Here is a 25,144-nt window from a genome sequence, read left to right on the forward strand (position 1 = left end):
CACCAGTGACCGTAAACATGATGTCTTTGGACGGTGGGAGGAGACCCATGTTGGCACTGGCCCGGGAATCGAACCTGTGACCTACTTGCTGTGAGGCAACAGCGTCACAGCAACACTGATGACAGTGTTGTGACAGTGACTGATGCCACAATGCATCAGTCATGAATACAATAGAATAGAATATGTAGGACTGGGTGTTAAAAAGAACCGGCTTTATTTGGTCTGGTCTGAAGGGGATGAGGGCGCTGAGTATTGGTCACATGACTGGGACACCATCAGTCATCATCTGTTTCGGTCTTTTACTCACAATACACCCTCTGCTGAGGCAGGCCCACCACAGGGCCAAATAAATTCGACTATAACTTTGCAGCGCTGCTGTCACTGCAGGCTCAGATAACGTATTTAAAATATACTGGAAGTGTGAGCTACGATTGGCTTCAGCATCCCATGTGACCGGAAAACGGATAAGTGGTAGAAGATGAATTAATCGGGCTGTCAATTGGTTTGACCAGTGACATTACAGTTTTCTCTCTCTCTATATTTTGTTAACTTGATCTTTTGCTGTGGGGAACTTCTAATGATGATGATAGTAATTTATTTTATCTCCTCAGTCGGCATCAGTCCTGAGTATGTCCGTAAAAAAAAAAAAAAAAAAAAAAAACACAGCATAGAAAAAACAGCAGGGCGGATGGAAAAGATTAAGCCACACATGAAGCGGGGTGGTGAAGAGATTCAGAAGCATGTAATTACATCCAGCGTCAAACAAATTGAATGTGAGCGTGTTTCTGTCATCATGAGGTTGATGTAGTGTAACGACACAATCTTACAAACACTCCAATCAATGTAATTTTAATTTGCACGAGCCCAAAGAGGATGCACGTACGTCTCTATTTACATTCGAGAGATGCCATTATCTCAGACACAGAAGGTTCGCTCAAGGAATTCAAGTGATTTTAAATTTTGAGAGAAACACAGCAAGAGCTGCCGTTCTGGTTCTTTGAGTTGTGGTGTTGAATATTGAGAGAGAAAAACTAAAACTGGTGCAGTCCGAAGTGTCAAAGGTCAACATTGGTTGTATTTATACAGCTTTAAAAGTTTACTTTACATCATTATAAAAGAGAATAAAACATATATTCTAAGACAAGTCCGCAGATTTAGAGACAATTACCATGAAGTTTTTTTAACACCAACTTAAATTTGTAATAAAACTGGCAGCGAGTGAAAAGATGCAACATTTACATTTGTGATATGTTGGTGGTGGGTCGTGGGTGTTGAATGGAGGTTTGAATGACCTAAAAGGAGTCAATGTCCACACTGCAGATTAGACCTGTTTAAAGTGAAAAGCAAGCTGTAGCATCAGTTTCCCACTTAAAAATGTGTAAATCCAGGAAACATGTTCTGATTATGAAAGCACAAACACGCAACGTGACAGAGAACGTCGCCGCAAGGACGAGATGAGAAACGAAGGCGACAGGACGAGAAGGGGATGGCTTTCATTAGGAGGCAAGTCGGTGAAGAGCAAAGGCTGAGCCACGGCGTACGACAGGACACGAAATGTCTCACCCCTGCTGCTCCTTCCTCCAAAAGTCCACATGACTTGGACTCCAATGATGGAAAAAAATTCTGATGTCTCCAAGGAGTTCTGCAATCGCACCCCCTCCCCTTTATCATGCACATCACCTTCATGCTTGGGAAATGTCAGCATGCCACAGTCTAACCAGACTCTGCAGTGCATGTACGCTCTGTGTGTGTGTGTGTGTGTGTGTGTGTGTGTGAGAGTAGGGGGCCATTGAGACATCTGAGCTTCAGATGGATTGGAGCGGTGATGTGGAGGCAGCAGGACGGCGACGATGGAGAGGACAGCTACCGTGCAGTATCTCCCTCTGCCTGTATTAGTCCAAGCAATTCAATCTATCAACCGCCTCTCACTGCCTCACCCCTCAACGCTGGGTTGTCATCCTGAGTGTGATAGATGGACTCAACTTCCTTTTTAGTCCAGCTGTATGAAGAAATCGGTCCCCGGTTGAATCAACTGGGATTCAGTTGGTGGTTTGTTCCGACCTACCTGATTGATGCGCAAATACCAGAAAACTACATTCTATATTCCGACTTAATGTATTGTCACAGAGACACCTTAAGGATAGAGACTTCTCCTTTGTTTCCATTTAAGTAGCATTAAAGTCGTTCCAGCAATCAAATGGTAACATCAAATTTTGCTTTAAGTGCATCTTTCGAGACACTTGCATTTAAAATGAAGTAATATGGATTGAGCAGCATGTTTCTAACAGCCAATTTCGTCTGGCTTTATTCAGGTAAATTTTGAAGCAGTAATCTCTGACAGTTCAAGAGGCAAAGAGAAAATGAAGCTGATTATCAGACTCAGACTGACACCAGCAGGCAACTGGTGGTTTAAATGCTGCTGAGACATCAAATCTAAGTGAGATATTTTTCAACCTGGTCTCCAGTTTCACCCAGAGCACCAGCAAATCGGCAAAAGTTAAATCTTAAATTCGGATGAAGTCTGGAAACTAAAATATAAGTTGTGTTCCATCACCATTGGAGGATGGATAAACTAAAGTTAATATTAAATTCAGCTTTTGGTTCATACAGATGACACTTTGGCAGGTCAACACTTTAGATTTCTACATTTCAGACAGAGTCTGTCATTGCGACTGGATGCTTTTCCATATGAATGCCGCTCCTCCTTCGCTGTGAGCTCTTCGTTGGAAATGAGATGCTGAGAAATAAGCACAACTTATTCCGCTCACACTTCAGAGCTGAGGCCTTCCAGACAGGCAGCCAGTAAATAATATCCCTGACATCATCGCACAGTCCAACTCATCTGTAGTCAATCATGAGCAGATGGGACAGTGTGACTGCCATGTTAATAATGTCTTCCAATCAATCATTTTGTGGGAACTGAAGTGATAACTGTTCGTGTCGCATCGCATGGGAGGGGATCGAATGTGAGCTATGACCTTTCCTGGATTACAGACGGACCCAGTAATCTGTCTTGGGGTGGTGGTGGTGGTGGTGGGGGGGGGGGGCACATTTTACTGCATCTCAAAACACTCCTTCAGCTGCCTCTGTCTGACTGAGGAGGGAAGGCGGGAGGAGATATTACCTGCCCGCCGCTGATTACCATCAGCCCACTTCGAACGGCGTCCTAAATGTCTCTTGTTTCTCCTTGAGGCCCAATTTGAGTTTCATTTTGTTTGTTGACGAATTTCATCAGCTCAGACGTAAAGTTGTCTGTTAGAGTCATTCAGGTAGAAATGCTCGCAGTCTCTTTGCTGGCTCTCACAAAAATGGGGGAAAATTGCGAGTCGTCTGGACGGACAGAGACCTTGGGAGGGAATTTGTCCTCTGGGGCGTGACGTGGGCCGGCCTGCTGTCAAACACTGCCTCCCTGTGGTCATGGCTGCAGCAGGATCGTCTTCATCAGTCTCAGTGTCACCCCTCATCTTGTTAGTCCCACTTTTGGCCCAAACCGGCCTGATGGTGGTGAAAATGAGCCCACCCAGTATCATAGATAAATAAATTCTGAGCTGAGAGTCTTCAAAAGAGTTAGATCTAATTGATGTTTTGTTTTTTTTTTTTTAATTCAGGACCCCGGACTCCACCTTTCCATCAGATGGAAATATTTTTGGACTCCAAATTCAATCTGACATCTTTGATTTCCTTTTTCAGCTTGAGTTTGTGATGACTGACTGATGGAGAGGACGCCAAAATGTCTACTTGTTAGCGAGATAATCAAAAAAGGTCACAGAGGGGATTACTACTATTTGATATATATGTTTTTTAAATCCATTCATGGAATTTTAGCGAAATCTTAATTTCATAATTGCAGGGAAACTATTGGCCCCCTTCAATAATCATCCCAAAGCTGCTGTTTTCCCCTGTCTGAGGCCTTGAATGCATCTTGCTTTTAGTCAGAGAGCACACAACAATCATTTCTGTTTGTTAAATTTGTCCTGCACACGTTTTCTGTTTAGCACTGGAACAAGTCAGGCCTCCCCAGTGCTGATAGGGAGCTCTAATGAAATTAAGCCACAAGACTGAACTGGTTTTTCTCACGCCTTCAGCAAGATGCACAGACATCATTAAAACGGCTGTTTTGAGAGCGCTGACAGACAGATGGATCTTTGTTTTCCATCAGTGTGGCGAGTGTCCACAGAAAGGGGGATGAAAAAAAAGAGATTTGATCCTATCCAACTATTAAAATGCAGAAGAGAAGACAAGTAAAGAGAAAAGCCTCAAGGCTCTTGTGTAAATCATCCACCCTGCTGAATTTCTTTCAACAAGGCATGAGCTGCATCTGAGGGGCGGCAGGGAGGGGATTCCCTGAACGCCCTAACGGAAGATAATTGCCAAATGAATAGAAATTTGGTTCCAGTTTATAGGAATCGAGGACAAAAATATCCCCATGTTGTTTTTTGCCCTCTGAGGAACTGAACAAACTGTTCTAAAGTACATCTTCAAGTTTCCCTTTTTAGTTTTTGCTTCAGTTTGAATGAATAAGATTTTTTCTAATTAGCTCTCATAAAGCAGCTTATGAGATCTTTAATTCCTGAAGATCGTTATTTGAGACACAATAAAAAAAAAATGTATTCATGAATTATTAATAAAATCTGTTGAACATGGGTCAGTCATTTCCTTTCTATCTCTGGTTGATTTTCTATGAACTTTTCGTAGAATTAAAGTTCCGAAGTATCAAATTTGATATATTTGCTGCTGCATTTTCTAACCTTAACCTCCAACCCTCAGTGAGGATTTGTGAACCAGTAACAAGGACAAGGGCAAGTCATCATCCTGCCGTCAGTCACATATTCCCAGACTGATGGGTGACCTTTTATTTTATGACCTTTTTCAATCTACTGTGGCTGGAAAATCTTCATTATCAGCCGCAGGGTTCTCCTACTGCTGAATATAAAGGATCTAATTAGATCTTTTCACTGAAATAAAATCTTGTCACAATTTTTTTTTTTTTTTTTTTTTTGCCATTACATCAAACCTGTGCCAGAACGTTTATGTTGATTACATTTCTTCCTTCACTTCCCATCAACTGTTGGGGCTCGGGAGCCTGGTTCTCCTCATTGGAGCAGCTGATTTCACTTGCACACATGCAGCCACAGAGGGATGTGTAATCACTGAAATCAGCTGCTGCCATGATTGGATGGAGGGAAAAACTTGCCATCGGCCGAGTTTCAGCAGCACATGATGATGAACTGCATTACCCTCAAATATATATATATATATATATATATATATATATATAGAAAGAGAGAGAGAGGGAGAAAGGAGGGAGCCTCCTCTGCATTTCCACTGCTGGATGTTTGCGGTGGCCAGTATGAAATATGACTTTACACACAAGCACAGAATTAGGTTCAATAGAAGATGGATAAATCTAATTTCACTGCAAGTTGTGCGAATCTGTCAGTTTGGCTCTAATGTAGAAGCCCTGCGTCAAATAATGTTGTAAGAAATTGTCATCTTTATTCCCAGTGAGGCCTCTTCAGTTGGTTTGTTTCGTCTCACCATCCCAAACGCACAAATTTTGAGTTTAGTGTCATGAAAGCTGCATAACCCAAAAACATTTTCACAATTTAAAAGCTGATGACAGTCGATACCCGCTGACTTCGGTTATCTGGATACTTAGGAATTATAGAGGGGGTCAATAAGAGCTAAATTTGGGCCCATCCCTCCTTCTAGAGACTATAATGGTGACATCTGGATGTGGTTTGATATCATGCTGCCTGTTTATTCAACCCTGTCCCTCTGTTTCACTACATTGCAATTGCAGTTTTCTTACTTAAATGTGTCGTCATCTGAATGAAAGCTGAACGGAGGAGGGTGGGTGTGTTGTAAATCCCTTGGAAGCTAATTTATGTTTTCGGGCCATATAAATAAAACTGACGACTAGATGTGGGCGCAAAGAATTGGAGACATAATGCAATACTGCGTTTCCACCACTGGATGGTGGACAAGAGCTTTTGTTGTGAAAAGCCTCCAAGACTTTGTTTAAAACATTGACATTGTTTGCAAAACATGAACTCAAAGTGTATGGACGTTGACAGTGTTTGCAATTTGTCTCTTCTCAATGACATTTTTTCAAATTAAATTTCTTCCAAATAGTATAAAATTACACACAAAGAATCATACATGGAGAATAAATGGTTTCTATCATTGGAGCAGGAGGGTTTTAGGTTCGTAGTGTCATATAAGATGGCTCTTTTTAGCTCGGCCGTGGTCTCTCATTGGGCCTCGCCTGTCTGCGTCCTGTGTCCTGCTTCGTTCCCTCCTGCTGCTGGAGGCAGAGATGGAGCTCAACCTAAAACCCAGCGAGCGCGGAAAGATATCCCCTTTGGTTCTGCCCAACACGATGTGGCATCTGTGGGTTGTGTAACTGAAGTGGAAGGGAATTAAGTGAAAAGCAGTTCAAGGACTCACAGTCACAGAGTTCATGTGTCTTGTTGTATCGAGCTGAAAATGTTCAATCTACGCTTTAATGTTGTCTGCGGCCAACACGGGAAAATATGTGCAGAAATGTGGGTTTTTTATACAAGCCCCTTGATAAGGAGGTATCTAATTTTGAATGTAAACATGTTAGCATGTTAGTTAATAATTAAAACATACTCCAGTTTCTTTGCATTCAGCTCTGAGGTCATTATCTGCACTACGACGTCAACCAACCAGAGACGGATTTTCTGGGTTAGGAACCTGGCAATTCGATATTGTTAACACCAAAAACAAAGATGCTGTCTGTCCTCGAATAACAATCTCTGTTTAAAAGTCCTGACCCGAGCCACAACGACGTGCAATGCGGATCAAACACGGCTTTTATTTACAGCCAAAGTCCTGGCAAGGCCCACATGAACCTCTCAGTCTTATTTACTGTACCTGCTGGGCTGTATTAGGCCGAGCCTGAGTCCAGTTAGAGTAGGATGTAATTCTCCAAACCCCCTTTGCCCAGATGTCCAGATTTTCTTGGACACATTAATTCATCAATCCAGCCGAACGGTCTTTTAGCAGTCTGTGCTGCATTAGCCACTGTCTCGTAACTCTCTTAAAATCTGGCTCCCGGGGTCAAACTTTTGAGCTTCTTGCCAATTAAGGGCAGTTGTATGGTAAGCAGATCCATTCAGGCTATGCCCAGAGGAATCACTATGTCTTATTTCATTCTAATTCCACTTTCCATCATGTTTTGGGAGCGGGACATGATGCAAACGGCTTGTGACAGTTCTGACCCATTTGGAGGTCTTGCTACACAACATGAGCCGGTGAACTACTCCTGCCTCACTCACGTCGGGCCTAATGTCCTCGTAGCCACATACAGTTTTTCATCTCACGGTCGCCATTAAAGAAAATTTGCGGCAAGCTCTTGGCTCCCCAACTGTCCGCCGAACGAGGACAGCGCAGTGAGACGGAACAGCAGTGACCGGGCTGATGGACGACCGGCAGACCTGGGAAAACATGTGCTGCCTTCGTCGGTACGAAAATTTTTTTTGATTAAACTCAATAATTTTATTATTTCTTTCAACAGTTTTTTAATCGCTATGACTTCTTGATCTAAAAAGCATTTGTAAGGAAAAGTCGGGCTGCCAGATTGTAAAAAGAAAGCTTCCCGTTTATCCCCCACTGGCAAAGCTTTTTGTTTGTTCCCAAATCTGCCTCTTTATTTTATTTTTTATTTTTTTCAAAGAATTCTCCTAAAATGGATCCTTCCACATCTCAACTTCTGGAAAACGGCTGCAGAACAACTGGGCCATTTATTAACAACTAATTAACATTTCCAACTGCTGGCTTGGTGGTTTATTAGAAAAGTGAAAAAGCCCACAATTCTTCATTATTATGAATTACTCATTTTGCATTTGTTTGGTCCAGATGCCACCGCATCTGTTTTTCAACAGGAATAAAACTGGTGGTGAATGAGTAATGGGCTCACCATTAATTACAAGCTATTTCACTTCAAACGGGGCTTTGATTATGTTTCTCAGACATTTCTAAACAGCCACTCCACGTAAGTGTTTGGGTGATTTTCAAGTCTAATTTGCTTTAAAGGATTACATAGCTATTTGGTGGATAGGAAGAAATTTCTGGAGACTCAGGCTTGTAAAACACTGTCGGAAATCTCACTGGATTAATAAAAAAATATGAAGCAGATTTAGGAAAGATCATTGTATGGATATGGCTGTCAGCTGCAGCTGTAGTTTCACACTGTGAAATTCCAGTGATATTAAACTTTAAAATTAAGATGTGATCCAATTTTTTAAGGTTTTTTTCTGACTTCAGTTGAGCAGAATTAGCCTGGAGATGAAAATTAAGTTTTTAAGGACTAAATAAAGCTGATCCTGGTCGCTAGGGCTCACCAAGCAGCATAGTGCACAATAAAAGCAATGCTTGTTTGTTTGTTTGTTTCTTTGTTTTTGTCGGGCTTTGTTTGGGTGGGGGGGTTTGCTAAGCGGATATCAGTATAAGCTGATATAGCGCTGTAAGCCTGCATTTACAAACATGAAAAATTGACCTTGGATTCATTCCTACAAAAAACGCTTCATGGTTGAACCTAACTGGTGATTCCTGCCGTAAGAGCCCAATTACTGAATCATGTTTGATGTGAGTACAAAAGAGAGCAACCTGAGCTCGTCACAAATGCTTTTCTGTATTCGCCTGTAAAACACTAAAAGAGGTGGACGTGGGGCCGTGTAGCTATGAATTAAGGTCCATATTCAGGGTAAGCACCTCTCAAAATCCCTCTCATATCCACTAGACCATCATTCAGGCTAAAACGCGTCTGTTCCTGCCCACCGCTCAAAAACATCTTTCATCTCAGACCATCTTGAGTGACAGGAAGCGTTTTGGACTCCAGTAACAGCACAAGCACCACCTGAAATTATTGCTACTGTTCAGCGTGGAAAAAGTCGCACACTAACACTCTGTAATCTCCTTCACGCCTTCTTTCCCTGCGCTGGCGGTACGATTTGACCCACAGAGCTCTCCCGGTTTGTTCCCATGCTCGGCCACGACGGGCCACAAGTGTAAGAAGGTGTAAGAAGGTGCAGAGACTTATGGGTGGTCATGGCTGCAGCAGTAAGGGGAGGGTTCGGCGTACCAGCAGGGTCCCCCCCCCTCCACTGAACTCCTGAACCCCTTCCCTCCTGCTCGAGGAGTAAAAACCTTTTAACACACACGCCATTCTTCGCCAGGTCAGTCCAGGGTCTCCAGCCTTTCACACGTCGGCTGCTAATGAGGTTTCAGAATCTGAGGCCGAGGTGAAAGGAGCCTGACCTCCACTCACGAAAACGGAGTTGGGGAGAGACAGCGGCAGTGTTGTTGACCAAATCACTTCTGACATAAAACCACAGAACAATGTGCAGTAGTCTGGCTCTGGGGAGCCGCTCAGAGAATCAGCGCTAGCTCAGTGTTTAATTTGACCTCAAAAGCAGCCAACACAAGGATTTGCAGCTGCTCGTCGCTAAGTCCGGTCTGATGTGCTTGGTTTGCAGTGTGGCATCTGAGAAACGTCCTTGTGGTTTTGATTAAATTACTCACTCAAGAAAATATGTAAACGGTTGTCTTCTTCACAGCACTGGTCACCCACAACAATAGGAATCAACATTTGAGCCACGCTTGTTTCAGTGTCCAGTGAATTCTGCAGCATCTTTCAGTTTTTCAAATTACAGACTACTCTAAAATTCAGACCACTTAACAGCTTGATTTGAGGTTGGATGCATTCATATGATTTTAATTTTAAATATTTTTTACAGTTATTCTTTTGTATCTTTTTATTCTTATGTTTCTCTAAATTGAAAAAACTGTTGTCTTTGAGTTTACATTAATATTAGTATTAAAACAACGTATTACTTCACAATTGAATACATTTAAATACTCAACTTAAAAGCAACCTTTAAGTGATTAGGCTGAAACAGCAGCTCTGTTAGTTGTTTTAATTTTTCCCTCATTCATTAGACTGAGCTGCAGCCTCATTCAGTTCAGTGAAACAACTGAATTGCCAAATAAGTGACTGACTTCCAGAACAACTGAAACCCTTTATTATGCTAACAGTTTTAATTCTGTAACTTTCTAGTGGTCAACGGGGAAGCGGTCAAAATGAATTTGGGTTTAGTTGTAATTTTGTTGTGTAGTTACTGAAATACAAAATTCACATATTCCCCATTCACCAGCTGCATTATTATCTTCAACCGACATAGAATTAAATCATAAATAAATGTGGTTCGCTCTCTCTCATGTACAGACTAATTCAGTTATTGCTTGGTTGCTTTTCATGTCGTATCAAAATATCATCAGGATACAACCACAATGTTTGTGTTACCGCAGACTGAAATCCTAGAAACATAAAGTCCCGGTCTGTTGCATAAAGTTACAAAATAATTAGCCTTCAAATATAAAAAAAAAAAAACAACAACAACAACAACGATGAATTACTCTGCACTTTTTTCTTTTTTTTAATAACAGATCTTATTTTTATTGAGGAGAGTCAAGTTGGGCTTTCCATTTTTAGAAAATAAACCAATGACAATATAACAAATAATGAAATTGTTACATCATTCACAGGGTTACAGTCAATATACATTTATACAGAAATACAGGATCTCCCACATCAGTCACAGTGGTCTGAACTGCACCGGTTTATGATGTGGGCTTCGACAAGCCAGGGGAACATGTGGAGCTCCCCTGCCTGCACGACCCACCAGCCGGAGCAGTAATGGGGAGTGGGGGGGGGGGCAGGGGACGGATTGGTAAACAGAGGGGAACACTGGGTCATATAGGGGAACACAAGTGGCAGGTTGCAGCAGTGGTATGAAAGTTTGTCCGACAGATGGAAAGACGCAGGCTTGTTCTGAGCAGCAGCCAGTATTTGTCCATCAGCGGCCTGAACGCTGGAGCTCTGCCCGCTGCAGCATTTACAGACCATCAGGAACCTGAAAGTGTCACTCCAACATGCTACATCTGACCGCCAACCGCAGCAGCAGAGGGCGCCCTGGATCTTTGTGCTGCCACCATCACAAAGGAGCCATTTTCTGTCTGCCACAACAGGAGGCAGACCTCTCGCTCTGACCGTACTGGAAGTTGGGCGACGTTCAAACGCAGCCCAGTGGGTACAATCTGGCACAGTTCCTGTTTATGCACACTATCATATAACTGTAACACTGAGACTTAACGGTTTTCCTCCGTCCTTCGAATATTGGCACATGGCGAGGGCAGGGCTGACTGGTTTTACTTTGCTTTCCAGATGGAGGAAGAGAAAGTACAGCATGTTTTGCTGAAAGCTGTGGTGGGCAAACGTCGTGTGAAACCATCATGAGAGTCAGAACCACACTGCATCTGCTTCGATTTCTGGAGGAAAACTCTTCAAAAGTTTCTACACTACAGAAGCATCGATGGCATGTTGGGTGCTAGAAAAGTATGACATTTTGCAATAAAACTACATCTGTAATGTTAAATAATGCATTTTTTTTGAGGGGGGACACTGAATTGCAGATTGCAAACATTTTTCTGGAGACACAAATTTACTGACATGCAGTTGATTAAAATCTCCTGGTGTGCCAAAATTCAGACGTATCTGGCTGAACGCTCCTGCTCTCCAAAAACCATTTAAAGTAATGGCCATTTATTTAATGGAGATGAAATATTCAGTCTGATTTCAGAGAAGTATTAAAAGAATAATCAAAGACTAAAAATTCTTTTCAGAGTACGCCCACCAAAGAGACTCTGCCAGACGAATCAATAATTTGGTTTGTGTACATTTTTCAGCAATTTGAAATTGGACTTAGGAGCTTGTCACAGCTCGGGCTTTGGACAGTCTTGCTGTTGAAAGAGAAGCCAGAGTCCTTCTCTTTTCCCACTGATCACTGCTGTCTCTTTTTTGTGTGCCATCAAAATAAAATAATAAAGGTACATGAATACTTCATGCGGTGCCTCTTGACACTCCACATTCAATTAACAGGTCCTGTTTAACTTCTGCAGATGACAGACTAACCCTTCAGAAGCAACACAAAGTATTCTGCATAATGTCAGTATGCAGCAAAGAAAAAAAAAATAAAAATCAACTCCAGCATCATTTTGTCTGCCTACACAGTTTAAGGTAGTTCCTTCGAGCAAGGATAAAAGGACAATTGTTTGATTAATATCTCAAATCCTTGGCAGCGTCCATGGGCGGGCATCTGAATGAGTGTTAATGGGCCCAGAGGAGCAAAAAAAGAAATAAATCAGCAGCCTCATGTACATATTAGATTCATTTCTTGAGTGTTTTTCCTGACGACTGAATATTTACGGTGCCGCGACAAGACATCGGTTCAGCACCACTAAATAAAACTGATGAGCTGTTAAGCGTTGAGAAATGGAAAAGGAAGACGGCGTGAAACTCGGTTAAAATAAAAAATAAAATAAAAAAGTCAGTGGCATCACTTTTCAGCTACTTCTCAGCGTTGACTAACAGCTCATGATTCTTCTCCTCCAGTTTCATGTGTTAGAAAAACTTCCAGGGAAATATCTGCTGGTGGAATAACAAAGGAGGAGGAATGTGGAGCTTGGAAAGAATCAAAATTGGTTGAATTTTGTGGCTAATCTGGGAAAACGACCGATTGGGTGACAAAGAGTGCAGTCGCTGAGGTTTCTCACTTTCTGTCACCAGGGCTTTGGTGCTAAAGCTGTCATGAGGGACACCAGAAAAAGTAGTGCGTGTGAACATGGAAGCATTGGCCTGTCTGGGAGGAACCCCCCCCCACCTCCCTCCCCAATATAGTGGCATTAACCATCAGGAAGATACAAGACACAACTGACGACTGTCAGTTCGCCCGCTGCTGTTGATGCCTTTAAACTCTCCAAGACGAAACCAGACAACTGCTGAGAGCCGATTGTGAGCAGATCAGTGGGAGCGGCAGACAGGTGGCTGACAGGCATGTATGTGATCAAGGGGGGGAGGGAGAGAGAGAGAGGGGGGGGCAGCGGTCGGTGCTCGGACAGAGCGGCTGTGATCAGGGTTGGACCGCCCCTGCTGTGACCGGACACATCTGACCGATGGCTCACAGCTGGACGTCCATGTCTGGCTGTCAGGTCTCCGAGCGGAGCCCAGTAGGCTCTGATATCATTTGCTGGCTCTGTAATCCCCCCACCCATCCAACCGCCCCCCCCACCTTGTCTGATTCACCATCTCAGGGGAACTGCATTGCTACGAACTCCATATCCATACCCCCTCCAAACACACACACACACACACACACTCACTCACTCACAAATATCCCTTACAAAAGGTTGGCAACGACAACACAAACAATGATTGCTCTGTACTTATAAGACAGTATTTGTTCACAGGAAACCGTACACTAAAATGCATATACTGTCTATTCAATGAAATTAAAACCTGTTACAGGGAGAAGCTGTTTATCTACATGGTTCTGTGCACCAACAGGAATCATGTTCCAAAAATAAATTCAAAGCATTCATGGAGGATCCAGAAGTGTTTGTTGGAGTCAAACAGGAGACTCAGTGCAGAAAAAAAAACAAACAAAACAAAACTAAAAGTAATAATAATAATAATAATAATGATAACAATTCAATAATATCCATACAGAAATTGCAATAATATCACACATTGCATTTTTTTGTTTTTAATTCAACAAACGCCTGATTGTAAAATCTAACTGTGGCTGTGTGTATGCAAAATAACCATGTGTGGTATCAAAACTTTTAATACTTTAAAACGTAAAAATTGTCTTTTCAAAAAGGAAAGTTGGAAGAATAAGAAGAAGAATAAGAAGAAGAAGAAGCAGTGAATATAATGCAGCCACATTATACTCTGTAAAGTGTGTCAAATCCAAGCTCTTAACAAAACAGAGTTCTAGTAATTGCAGCAAATCAAAGCACTGTGAAATTAACCACTCACTCAGCATGCGATCAAACAGAGTCCCGACGCGTCAGGAGCGCCCGAGATGAACGACACGAGGGAGGAAGCTGTAACGGGACGTACTGGACTCGGATGTAAAGCGGTTTTGCGTGGGTGTGCGTCTGCGTGGAGCTGTGCAGGTATTTTTCTTTTCTCTTCACAAAAGGAGAGGACGACGGAACAGCGGTCGGTTCTTCTGCTCGTCTCAGAGTCGTCCCGTCGCGGCAGGTCAAGTGCATCTGATATGTACAGTACAGGATCGGTGTGGGGGGGCACAGAGGGGAAGAGGTCTATTTGGCAGGCTGTGAATATTTCACCGTGAAAGAAAAGAAAAGAAACTTGTCGTTTTGTCTATAGTGAGAGGAAGCATGGTGTGAGGGAGCCTTCATCACAAAATGTCACACAATATAGAAAATTACTTGCAATGAGAGGAAAAAAAAAAACTTTTTTTTTTTCTTGAGTGTTGGTTTCACGTGTGAATTGTCAGTCTGAATGAATCAGTTGTTGTCCTTTTTCCTTTTCTTGTTTGTTTGTTTTTTTTTTTTAGTTTTTTTTTTTAACCTTATTATTTTTATCTGTTTTCTCTCCCGGGGAGCCGGGAAGTGCACGTCGAGTCCGTCTGTCTCCTCTGCAGAAGGCCTGAGAGAAGTCTGTTTCCGCATGAAGTCCAAAGTTTTTTATACGACAAAGACAATATCCACACCTTGTTGAGGATGGACTCCTCTCCCCAACTCTGTCTTGTTTTCTTTTTCTTTTGTTTTTTTTTTTTTGTTTTTTTTTTGTTGCCCTTTTAAAGGGTAGCTTTCCTACTCAGTTCTTCTAGTGTACAACCTTATATCATCTATAAATTTAGATAAACTCCTTGCCTTTTCTCAGTTTTTCTCCTTTTTTTTTTTTCTTTAAAAAAATCTTTACAAAATTATCAGAACAAACAAACCAAAACAATAAATGTTCAACATCAAAATGAAAATTGGTGGAAGATTGAAAAATGTGTTGCTGGTCACTTCTAACCTCCCGTGTTCCCGGCTCCAGAGGCGGGTGGGCTGTCCGCCCTCTGGTGCCTCATCACGTGGACGTTTGTTTCCAGGGCTCTCCACGGATGACCCCAAGGATGGAGAGGGGTAGGGGGGTGGGGGGGGGGGGGAGAGGGAGGTGGAGAAGGGGAACAGGGGATGAATGGTCATCTGGTGGGGAGACCAGACACACCGTCACGCGAAACGAAAGAAAAGAAAAGAAAAAAATTCCACTCCATCCTCCGCACCCAGAGCACCCGCTTCCTGAACGCCTTTGTTTCCCCCTCCGCTCCACTTTGAAGGGTCAGACCTCCACCGACTGGATCTGGTTCATCTGTGCCCGCATCATCTGGACGCTGTTCAGAATCTTCTTTTGATGGCCTGCTAACGTCACACCAACCCTCAGGATGTCGCTGTGATGAGAGAAACAAGCAGACGTCAGGCTGATGTCTATTTATCCATCCATCCATCTATCTATTTTTCTATCGGACAACCTTGGAAGAACAAAACAAAAAACTGAAAAAAAAAAAAAAAAAACGCCATCCCAACTTCACACAACATAACAAACCCAAAACAATGTAAGACCATAACAGCTTGAGGCTGGACAGGAAGGCCACCAGAAAACAACAGAAATAATATTTATCCAAACAGATGACAGTAAAGAAACAGGAATGAAACATTTTCCTTTTGCCAAGAAACAGCTGCGTGTTCATCCATCTTCGAGCGCTGAAAGCTCGTAATCACAGAAAAATGCTCGAATGCCAGTTCGACGTGTTCTCTGTGGCTGAGAAACTTCCTGAGTGATGTGGTAAAACCCCACCCACCTCAGACCACCAAATCAAACACCACGAATGACAAACTCACTGCATCTCTCTGACCCGAGTCTATCACAGACACAACATTTACTGTCGGGGTCATGTGTCATAAAAAATGCCCTTCGATGGAAAGTTTCTTGTTTGTTGGACCGTTTCGAATCCCAAAATGATGAAATCTGTCTCGCCCGACGCTGGATCTCAACAGAATTTGTGCTTATTGGATTACACATAGCCATCTGTTTTGTTCGGAGAATTCAAGCTCGACATCTCTTTGGGTTGGCTTCAGACGGCGTTATCTGCAGACAGGACATGGCTTTTGTGTGTTTCCACACAGGTGGCATTCTTAACCTGACTGCATTTTGTGCTTTGTGGTGATGGTTCTCCCCGTTTTTTGGGATAACCAGCGACATGTTTCCTGTCAATCCTGAGGTCGGAGAGAGGCCTGCCGAACACATGGCAGAGAACAAAGGCCACATTTATAGCTCTGAGCTATTGTGCCCACTGTTCAGCCTCTTAACTGCGATATTACGACCTGCTAATTACATGCAGAGCAGCTAATGTCTTTTTATAACAGGCCGGAGGCAAAGTCTGGTGCATGTTCAGGTTTCATGAATATAAGAGACGCCGCGATTCAGCCTCTTGAAATTTTTTCCCCTCACACTTATAGACCCCAAAAGAGCAGAAATCACCAGCACTTACTCCATGGTCATCTGGGACACCACATCAAAAGTCGAGAAGTCAGCGCTGGCAAAGTTGTCTTTGTATTGGCCCATCTTTATGGCGTCCAGCCACTCGTCCACAGTGCTGAAGCTGGAGAAGTCGGGGATGCTGCGGTCCAGGAGAGGGAGATGAACGCTGAGGGGGAGACGAGCAGAAGCCATTCAGAGTAATACAAAGTGGCAGGGCTGACATCATAGTCAATCCTGACCACCTGCGTATGATTCAAACATTCATTTTTACATTCGATTCTCAAAGGAAGAGAGAGATTTTAGGGAATCCCAACGGCTTAATCCATGAGCCAATATTTTCCAAACTGATTTTTCACAAAGTATATTTTCCAAATGAAGTGATAGGCTTCGGGGAGCCAATGCGTCCACTCAGCGTCTGTGGAAAATCTGGCCCTCGCTCCTGAACCCCACCACAAACGAAAGTACAGACAGGGATAATGGAAATCAGCAAACCCCGGCTCTCAAAGGAAACTAACACCCAGAGCAGAGACGCTTCAAAATGTTTTGTTTTGAAAATTGCACAACTGCTTCAATTCAGGATTTGCCCGAAGCATTCGTGGGAAGGATTTGATCTATCGAACCAAAAGGCTTTAATTTACACAACCACTCGGCGCCAGGAGAAACAAGAGACACTATGTTCGGCAAAAGTGAGCCGCGCCACGGACGGCACGGACGCTGGAGCATGACTTTCCCGTTAGGAAGAGGAGAGCCTTTACATTAGGAGAGACTCAGACACATTTTATTGTTCTATCCACATCACTGTGAAGTGATGCTCAAACCAACAGCCTGTCTTGTGGGGCGCCCACAGGGACGAGTTAAAACGCACAGGCAGACACTCCGCAGGGAGTGAGGGACAGAGCGTGGACGGAGGAAAATACCTTCAACACATATGTTACTACTAAGAGCGTTACTTACAATGTAAATCGTACAAGTTGTTCTTTATTGTTTTTAAATCAACAGTTTTCCAGCCACTCACCCTGAAGACAATGGAGTCATGGCCTTCAGCGTGTTTGGATTGCGGATCATCTTGTCGAGGTTGTTGACGATCTGGCTGAACTTGGGCCGGTTGTTGCGGTCTTTCTGCCAGCAGTCCAACATGAGCTGGTGGAGTGCACTGGGGCAGTCCATGGGTGGGGGCAGTCGGTAGTCCTGCTCTATGGCATTGATGACCTGCGGGGGGAGACAGAGATCTCTATGGGTTCCTACGAGGCTCTATGAAGGCGAGGCGGATCGATGGAGCAATCCACTGCTAGGATAAATACTGAGGTCTTTAAGCACAAATACAAATAAAACAGAGTTTAAAAAAACTAAACAAAACTCCAAAACATCCAAAAGTATACTGAACAATTATAATGGAATACAGTGAGTGTAAAATTGGGTGTTTTGCAGAAAAATTGCTGTGGTAAAATTATACATTAGATTTATTACAATCAGTAGTCAGTTTATCTGCAGAAATATTCTGAGAAAAATGTAACTACATTATATACATGTGCTTTGATTTCTTGAGTAGTTGCAAACCTAAAGGTCAGGTCTCATGCAAAGGATCACAAGATTAATCTGAAGGGTCAAAAGAGGATTAATGGGAATAAAAAAAAAGCAGCTTTGGAAATTTCTTCTTGTCTCAAAGGTTTTGTGGAACATTTTTATTTAAATAAAACAATATAAAAGATAGAAAAAGAAACTCTTTGATGGAAGTGCTAAAATGATACCATAAACTTGACAAGAGGTCAAGAGGTTTAATCTTTAAATTTACAAGGTATTATCTTTAAAAGGGTATCAGATTTTTTTATGTGCAATCTTAAACTCAAATTAGTTCAGAATAGCAGCAGGTACTGTGATAATCTTCTGGAGAAACGAACCCCTCAAAATTTAGATTTAAAAAAAAAAAGAAAATCTAAAAACTATCGTAATGTACTTAAGTTGAGTAAATACGAGTTACTTTCCACTACTGATTGGATCCAAGTGGAAAACTTACAAATACACAGACATGTGAAATACATTTTATAGTTGTTGGATGCTATCCTGAATTAAATTGAGACACACAACAGAGTTGCCTGTACGATTATGTCTCTTCTGATGAATACAAAACAACAGCATCTCACTGTTGTTACTGTCAAAGCTTCAACACCGTTAATAATTAATACATAAATACACGAGGATGAAAGGATAATAAACATATAAACGCACTAATCAGCACATTACTTCTTTGTCTGAGGGGCTGTTAAACACCGGTTAGGCCATTATTAACATAAACCTTATTCCACAAGTTCGCATTTCCACTTGCACTCTGCCAGTGGCGACCTCATCTCATCCTTTACAAAGTATTTAACACTCTCTCTCCAGAAAACCATCTTAAAGATATGTCCGACTTGGGCCAGTGATGTTGCTGGTCGGGGGGCAAACAGAGGTGGTGCACAGTTAACAGAGTGGAACAACCCGGAGGACACTTGTGACGAGGACGCACAATCCCCTGCTCATTACTGGTGCCATTAAAGGAGCTTCATTCAGACCCAGATTAATCTCATTCATGAGACCTCCAAACGAGGACCCCGATGGAGCAGAAACACTATCTGAAGCTGCTAATAAGATAACCGTTAAGGTCCTCAGTCCCTCTTAGCACATTAGTGTTCTCACTTTCAATTTGAAACTATTTTCATTATCTCTCTCCCTATAATTTGCTCTCTTCTCCACTACCCAGAGGGAGATAGGAAATGGAGGCTCCAGTCAAGAGCAGAAATTGTCCATTGAGCACTGCCGTGCATTCACAATGATCTGATTATGTCTCTGCGGTGAGAGCAGGGGAGTTTTAATACATAACCGATGTGTGAAACCCGCTGTTTAGCTAAGGGAGAGCAAACACTATCTCAGATCTCAGAATGCATCTCTGAGAAGTGTGAGGACTTCAGACTTTCAAAATACATACATCTTGATTGGTCATGTCCCAGTAAGGCCTCTCTCCGTAGGACATGACTTCCCACATGACGATCCCGTAGCTCCACACATCACTGGCAGAGGTGAACTTCCTGTACTGGATCGCTTCGGGTGCAGTCCATCGGATAGGAATCTTCCCACCCTGCGAACACAAAGGGCACAACCTCAGCGCGGAACCAGACCGTCACAGTGTCCTGCCCCCAGAGAGAGACGCCGTTCAGGGCCACAGTGCTGACGGTAATCCAAACTGGGAGCTGGATATAACCAAACCCCTTGGAAGGAAGTGTGGGACATGAACTACAAGAGCTGATGAAGGGGTGATATTTTGTCTCGACAGGGAGAGCAATGAGGGAATGAACAGGGCTGCTTTCTTCAGCAGCTAGAGATGAAAATAACCTGACGTGCTTTAGAGGACTTTCCGGTGACTTTACGGGAAATAGGCCACGTCTCTTACCAAAGCACTGGTGTAGGTTGGATCTGACGTGTCATCCTCCAGGAAGCGCGAAAGCCCGAAGTCGGACACCTTGCACACGAGGTTGCTGTTGACCAGGATGTTTCGGGCGGCAAGGTCACGGTGTACGTAGTTCATGTCAGCGAGGTACTTCATGCCTGAGGCGATGCCGCGCAGCATACCAACAAGCTGGATCACAGTAAACTGGCCGTCGTTTTGCTGTAAAAATGACATCGTGTTGGAACACATTATTGCGTGGAGTAATTCTGGGCAGCGTCACAACATGTATGAAGTCAGGACATAATTTCAGTCTTCTGCTTTCAGTCCTGATGGTGAACCTGCTTACCCCGTCAAAGGCTGGAACAGTTGTACTTTTTCTTGTCATTGTTTAATCACCCTACTGTTCCTTGACCCTTTTTTTTTCCACCAGAGTGGGTTAGTTCACTGCATTGTGCCAAAATACATAAGACTGAGGCTTAGGTGCTAAAAGCCAATAAACTGTAAAATGCAAAACTGAGAGTTTTGTTTCACTCAGTAAAATTTTATGACTTTCTCTCTTTCACCAATTACTTCAAAACCTATCATCCATGCAGCCAGTATTAACAAATAGTGCATCACTATTTCATATTCAAGTCAAACTTTTATCAATTACCTTCGACAGATGGACTCAGACTCTGATCTATACGTGGTAAATGTAAAAAAGTAGGTATTAGTTCCTGCAGGATACTGGGCTGGGTTCGGCCGGCCTCAGCTAGGCTGGGACCGGCTGCCTGTCTACAGCTGTTCCCCTCTGCGATTTGGTGAGGGCTTTACCCCATGCATGGGGAACGTCTGGATCGGGGGTGCAGCTGTGCCTCCAACTGTGCACACCTGCACTTACCCCCACCACCCACCACGACGCCTGGAGAACAGAAAGATTCCAGAGAACGGATCTTGGGAGCTCAGGCGCTTGGCGTGGACTGACAAGAGAAGCTAAAAGATGGCGGATTGGAAGGGTGGGCGGGCGGGGAGGGCCCAAAGCGCATACATATTAACAGTCTGCACGACCGCGCCGCTGGGCCATTTCTCTCTCAAACATTTTGCTGCTCATTAGCCGAGCGCATGCTTCTTCTCACGTCAAGCTGCTCGTCCTCGTGTACCACAGCAATTAAGCCGGATGCATTATTCATGAGTCTCACAAATACACGCAGCCATCTAATCTGACTGCTGTGTTTGCATATACTTTAATTGGGAAGATTCTTCTCAAGTCTTCGGGGTCAAGTTAGCAGGAAGAAATGACCGCAAATTTGTTGAACTCTGTGTGGATCAAGGTCTGGTAATATTTATATGAAAACAAGGCTTTATGTCAAACACCAACTTTTCTTCTCATAACTACTTTTTTTTTTTTTTTTTGGCTTATGGATGGCTGCGGATAAAAGCCTGGCTCCAATCAATCCATCCTCCCTGTTCTGGCTCCCCCTCTACCCTGCAGGATTTTCAGCAGGAGACAATCCTTGAGCAGGCAGCTCACTGTAAACTGCACAGACCCCTTTTACACAACCACCCACCAAATCACCTCGGAGAAGACACAATCCATGTTCACAGGCTCTGACACTGTCAGCAACTGTTGTCAGAAACTGTCACCGTGAGGTGCCGCAGAGGTTCCCCGTTGTTTTGAATACAATGTGCTGTCAAATATGTTTAGTAAACATCTACGTATACACAAACACCTTTCATTGCGAGATCACATGCCGAAAAAGAGCTGATGCGTTGTGTCTCTGAGGTCGCGGGGAGAATACAAATAAAGACTGCGAACGGGAGTCTAAGGGAAGTAGCTTGCATTTATGTTTCTGGAGGATGTTTGATGCAGTTCTACAGTCAGAAGGGAAGAGTGCTTTCGGTTTAAAAATACTGCTGTCTTCTCCAGTAACACTAATTTATATGGAATCAAAGTGTCCTATTAATGGCTATATTCAGTTTCATGTGTACTGCACATCTGTATCCCCAGAAGAACAGCATAACATGTTCTGTTTTTTATTTTTTACTTTCGTGTGCTTATATTCTCTCTCTCTTTCGCTCCCATTTCATAATTTAGTGTAAAAATGTCATCTATCCATAATTTCCTATGTTGATCAAAACATGCACACAGTTTGGATGAAAGCATAAAAAAAAAATCACCAGGCATCCCAAGGGAGAAAACGAAGGATTGCATGACATCTCGTCTCATTGCTTCATTTTTAAAATTCTGACATCTCATTCTAAGTCTCAAAAAGTGTTTGAATTATTTATGCTGGTCGTAAATGTGGGCGCGTGGCTGGTCCTCTGTAATATCCTCCTCCTGTTAGATTATGAAAATTAAAAATCACACCAACTCAAGCGCTGCATATTTCTTGTCACAAAGTCAATGCAGGGGGAAAAAATAAGAGTGTGGTCCTGAGATGCTCCTACAGGAAAAACTGCATCTACAACGGCAGAGAAATTGCAGAGTGAATGCAGGATGATTATTTCAGCCTCGACTTGCAGGGACCCGGCATTGGCTGGTTATTGCAAAGACCGACGAGGATAATAGAAAGCAAATATTTAAAAAAGCCCCTCTGAATGGGACAGATTCAGGGACATTTATTGAAGATTACAGCTCATAAACGAATAGACCATGACAAAACACTGAGACTAAAATACGTGCACATGTAAGAGAGCGTGTCTGAATAACCAAAGCTGAACAACCAGACAGAAAAGCCACAGTTTCAAGTATAACATGGCATAATTAACAGTATTATAAAATTATCTGCAGAAGGTTAAAGTTTGAACTGACAAATTCTTATTTCACCAGCTATGATCACAACAAAGTGCCGGCAGTAAATTCACCCAGTTGTAGCAAATTAAGGCTAATTCTGTGATTTGGTGAAGCAACTCTAGAGTAACAGTACTGTTCTACTTGCAGGGGAGTTGCAGTGAATGCTGCTCACATCATTTTCTGACAGGTAGTTGACAGTTAGCTGAGCTCAGTTGTTGATTATAAAAGACAGTGGTGGATGGAAATGTCAGAAAGTCTTTTTTAAACTGATAGCATGACAATATTATTTTTTTTAAAGCCTGTCACAATAAAAGCCCTGCAACGAGACTAAAAAAAAAAACAAAACAAAACAAGAAAACAAAACAGTCGAGCAGTTTGTATTGTCAGTCTGTGAAACTAACATTAACAGCACTTTGTAATGCTGCCTGCACTTTCATTAGGTGCTGTCAGACATTAGGAGCCTTTTTGACTGAGCAGTTTTTCATATGACCAGCCATGCAGCTGTTCTCCTTCTCACCGCTGCATTTTATGATTACTATACAATTTTAATGGATGCATTAATGGATGAGACCTAAATAGAGTTTTTTTTTTTTTTTTCAAAAGAACACTGTCACGGATTCCTTGTTGAAAAATAAAAATAATTCCAACTTTCGTGTTATTTAATTCGCTTCAAAAATGAAATCTTTTAACAGTCTGTTCTTGGTGACACAGAAACAACACAAATCAAACAAATGTCCAGTGACTTACCCTGAGGAAGGAATCCAAAGATCCATTCTCCATGAACTCGGTGATGATCATGACAGGGCTGCTCTTGGTGACCACACCTTCCAGGTGAATGACGTTAGGATGGTCAAACTGCCCCATGATGCTGGCTTCACTCAGGAAGTCCCGCCTTTGCTTCTCCGTGTAGCCGGACTTCAGCGTTTTTATGGCCACAAACATTTCCCTTTTACCTGGGAGCTTTAGGTTTCCACTGCACACCTCCCCAAACTCTCCTGTGAAAAGGTTAGATTGAAAAAAAAAAAGGAACTTTTCTGTGAAATCGTCTCCTGTGTATTTACAAATCAAGTGACACTGCAGCTATTTAACAGTGTGCTATTCCATCCACGTTTCAGTCAAGATTTTTCCATTACCTGCACCAATGACCTGTTCAATCTTCACGCAGGATATATCAATCTCCTTAGCAAACTCCCTCACAGCCTCATTGGGGTCCTCATATGTGAACGGATCAATGTAAATCTTCATTCCTGGAGTCACTTGGAAAAAAGGAAGGAAGAGCTATAATATTTGATTCTTGTGGTCAAACTTACACCGCCACGTGTTTGACGCTCAAATGCATTCAGGAACATGAACAATCAATTCACTTTGCATCCCCACATTCCAGAGCGATTATGCGATGTCTTGTTTAACATCCAGCCGATGAAGGTTGAGAAACGGAGGAGGTGGTGTGGTTACAAATTGGCGGTTATGACTGGCGCCTCGTGGCTACTGTGTGTAGCTATTCAGCCGGCAAGGACACAGTACCTCTGGTCCTCTTAGCTGTGATAAGGTGGGTTAATATATATATCATCTCCTGTGAGTCACAGTGCCATTAACACTCAGGAGAAAAAACCCGGGCCCTATATCAGCATCGCTCAGCTCCACTCCAAGAAATAAATTGGCTCTCCTAAGCCCCGATGCCAGGTAAATTGGCTTAAGGTGGCCTTTAAGTGTTCAGGGACTTAAGTGTCCCGAGTTTTAAATCCGATTATTCTGCTCTCACCTCCACATCAGGCCTGAGGCAATTTGAATGGATCCTGAACTCATGCCTAGGCTGCTGCAGAGCTAGAAGAGCATGCACGCTGCCCTGAAACCTGGCACACGACTCAGAAGTAGCGTGCTGCAGAGATGAACAGATGGAGAGAATCTGACCGGGCAAACCTCCCCCCTACACGCCGCTTCACTAAAACCTTAAAGTCTCTCCCCAAGATGAAGCACTGTTCGACAGACCACCCTCCTGTGATGGCAAGGACCACCAGAAAACTGGGGCAAAAGCCTGAACTGTGACTGGTGTGAGGACAGGATGCACTCAGTGAGCTTCTCACCCAGCATGATCGGATTGTATGGAGGAAGGATTTGTGTTCAAAATGAAAAGGATGTGGCTGTGTGGTAATTACAGATCAAATAAACAAATTAAGATGGGTGCCATAGACTAAAGATGGAGAGCAATCTGAGTTTTTCTCTCGGGTGGGAAAAGGGTGGATTAGCTTTAATATCTAAGATGGTGAAATGACTTCTCAGCTCTTTCTCACCAGATTTACTTCTGCATAATTGTCATTTGAGCTATATGGTCCTGTAATGTATGAAGAAAGAAAACCATTGAGAATTTCCACTCACTCACCAAGTCTTTTGAATTTTTTAACAATGGCAAATGACTCATGTGGCATTAGCATGCTAATGTGATTGAGGACTGACCTATTTCCACCACAATGGATTTAGTTAACAATGAAATGTAATGATGTGCAGAACACACACTCCAACATCGGATGTG

The 25,144-nt window shown here is 42.9% G+C and overlaps 1 protein-coding gene across 3 annotated transcripts in view; it reads right to left on the minus strand.

The window, feature by feature from the left end:
• Positions 1-14,400: 14,400 nt before the first annotated feature.
• ephb2b (eph receptor B2b) overlaps positions 14,401-25,144 on the minus strand; it is a 112,954-nt gene continuing 102,210 nt past the window's right edge. For 2 of the 3 annotated variants that reach the window (XM_029501270.1, XM_029501269.1), the window contains exons 10-16: positions 23,748-23,870; positions 23,362-23,609; positions 19,845-20,060; positions 19,383-19,532; positions 17,436-17,629; positions 16,431-16,586; positions 14,401-15,329 (exon numbers count right to left, since the gene is read on the minus strand). In XM_029501270.1, the coding sequence (XP_029357130.1) occupies positions 15,221-15,329; positions 16,431-16,586; positions 17,436-17,629; positions 19,383-19,532; positions 19,845-20,060; positions 23,362-23,609; positions 23,748-23,870 (1,196 nt within the window). In that variant the 3' untranslated portion in view covers positions 14,401-15,220. Of the gene's footprint in view, positions 15,330-16,430; positions 16,587-17,435; positions 17,630-19,382; positions 19,533-19,844; positions 20,061-23,361; positions 23,610-23,747; positions 23,874-25,144 lie in introns of all 3 variants that reach the window. The other variant, XM_029501271.1, reaches the window with a different exon arrangement.

This window comes from Echeneis naucrates, chromosome 5 (genome assembly GCF_900963305.1).
Source record: "Echeneis naucrates chromosome 5, fEcheNa1.1, whole genome shotgun sequence".
NCBI classification, from domain to species: Eukaryota; Metazoa; Chordata; class Actinopteri; order Carangiformes; family Echeneidae; genus Echeneis; species Echeneis naucrates.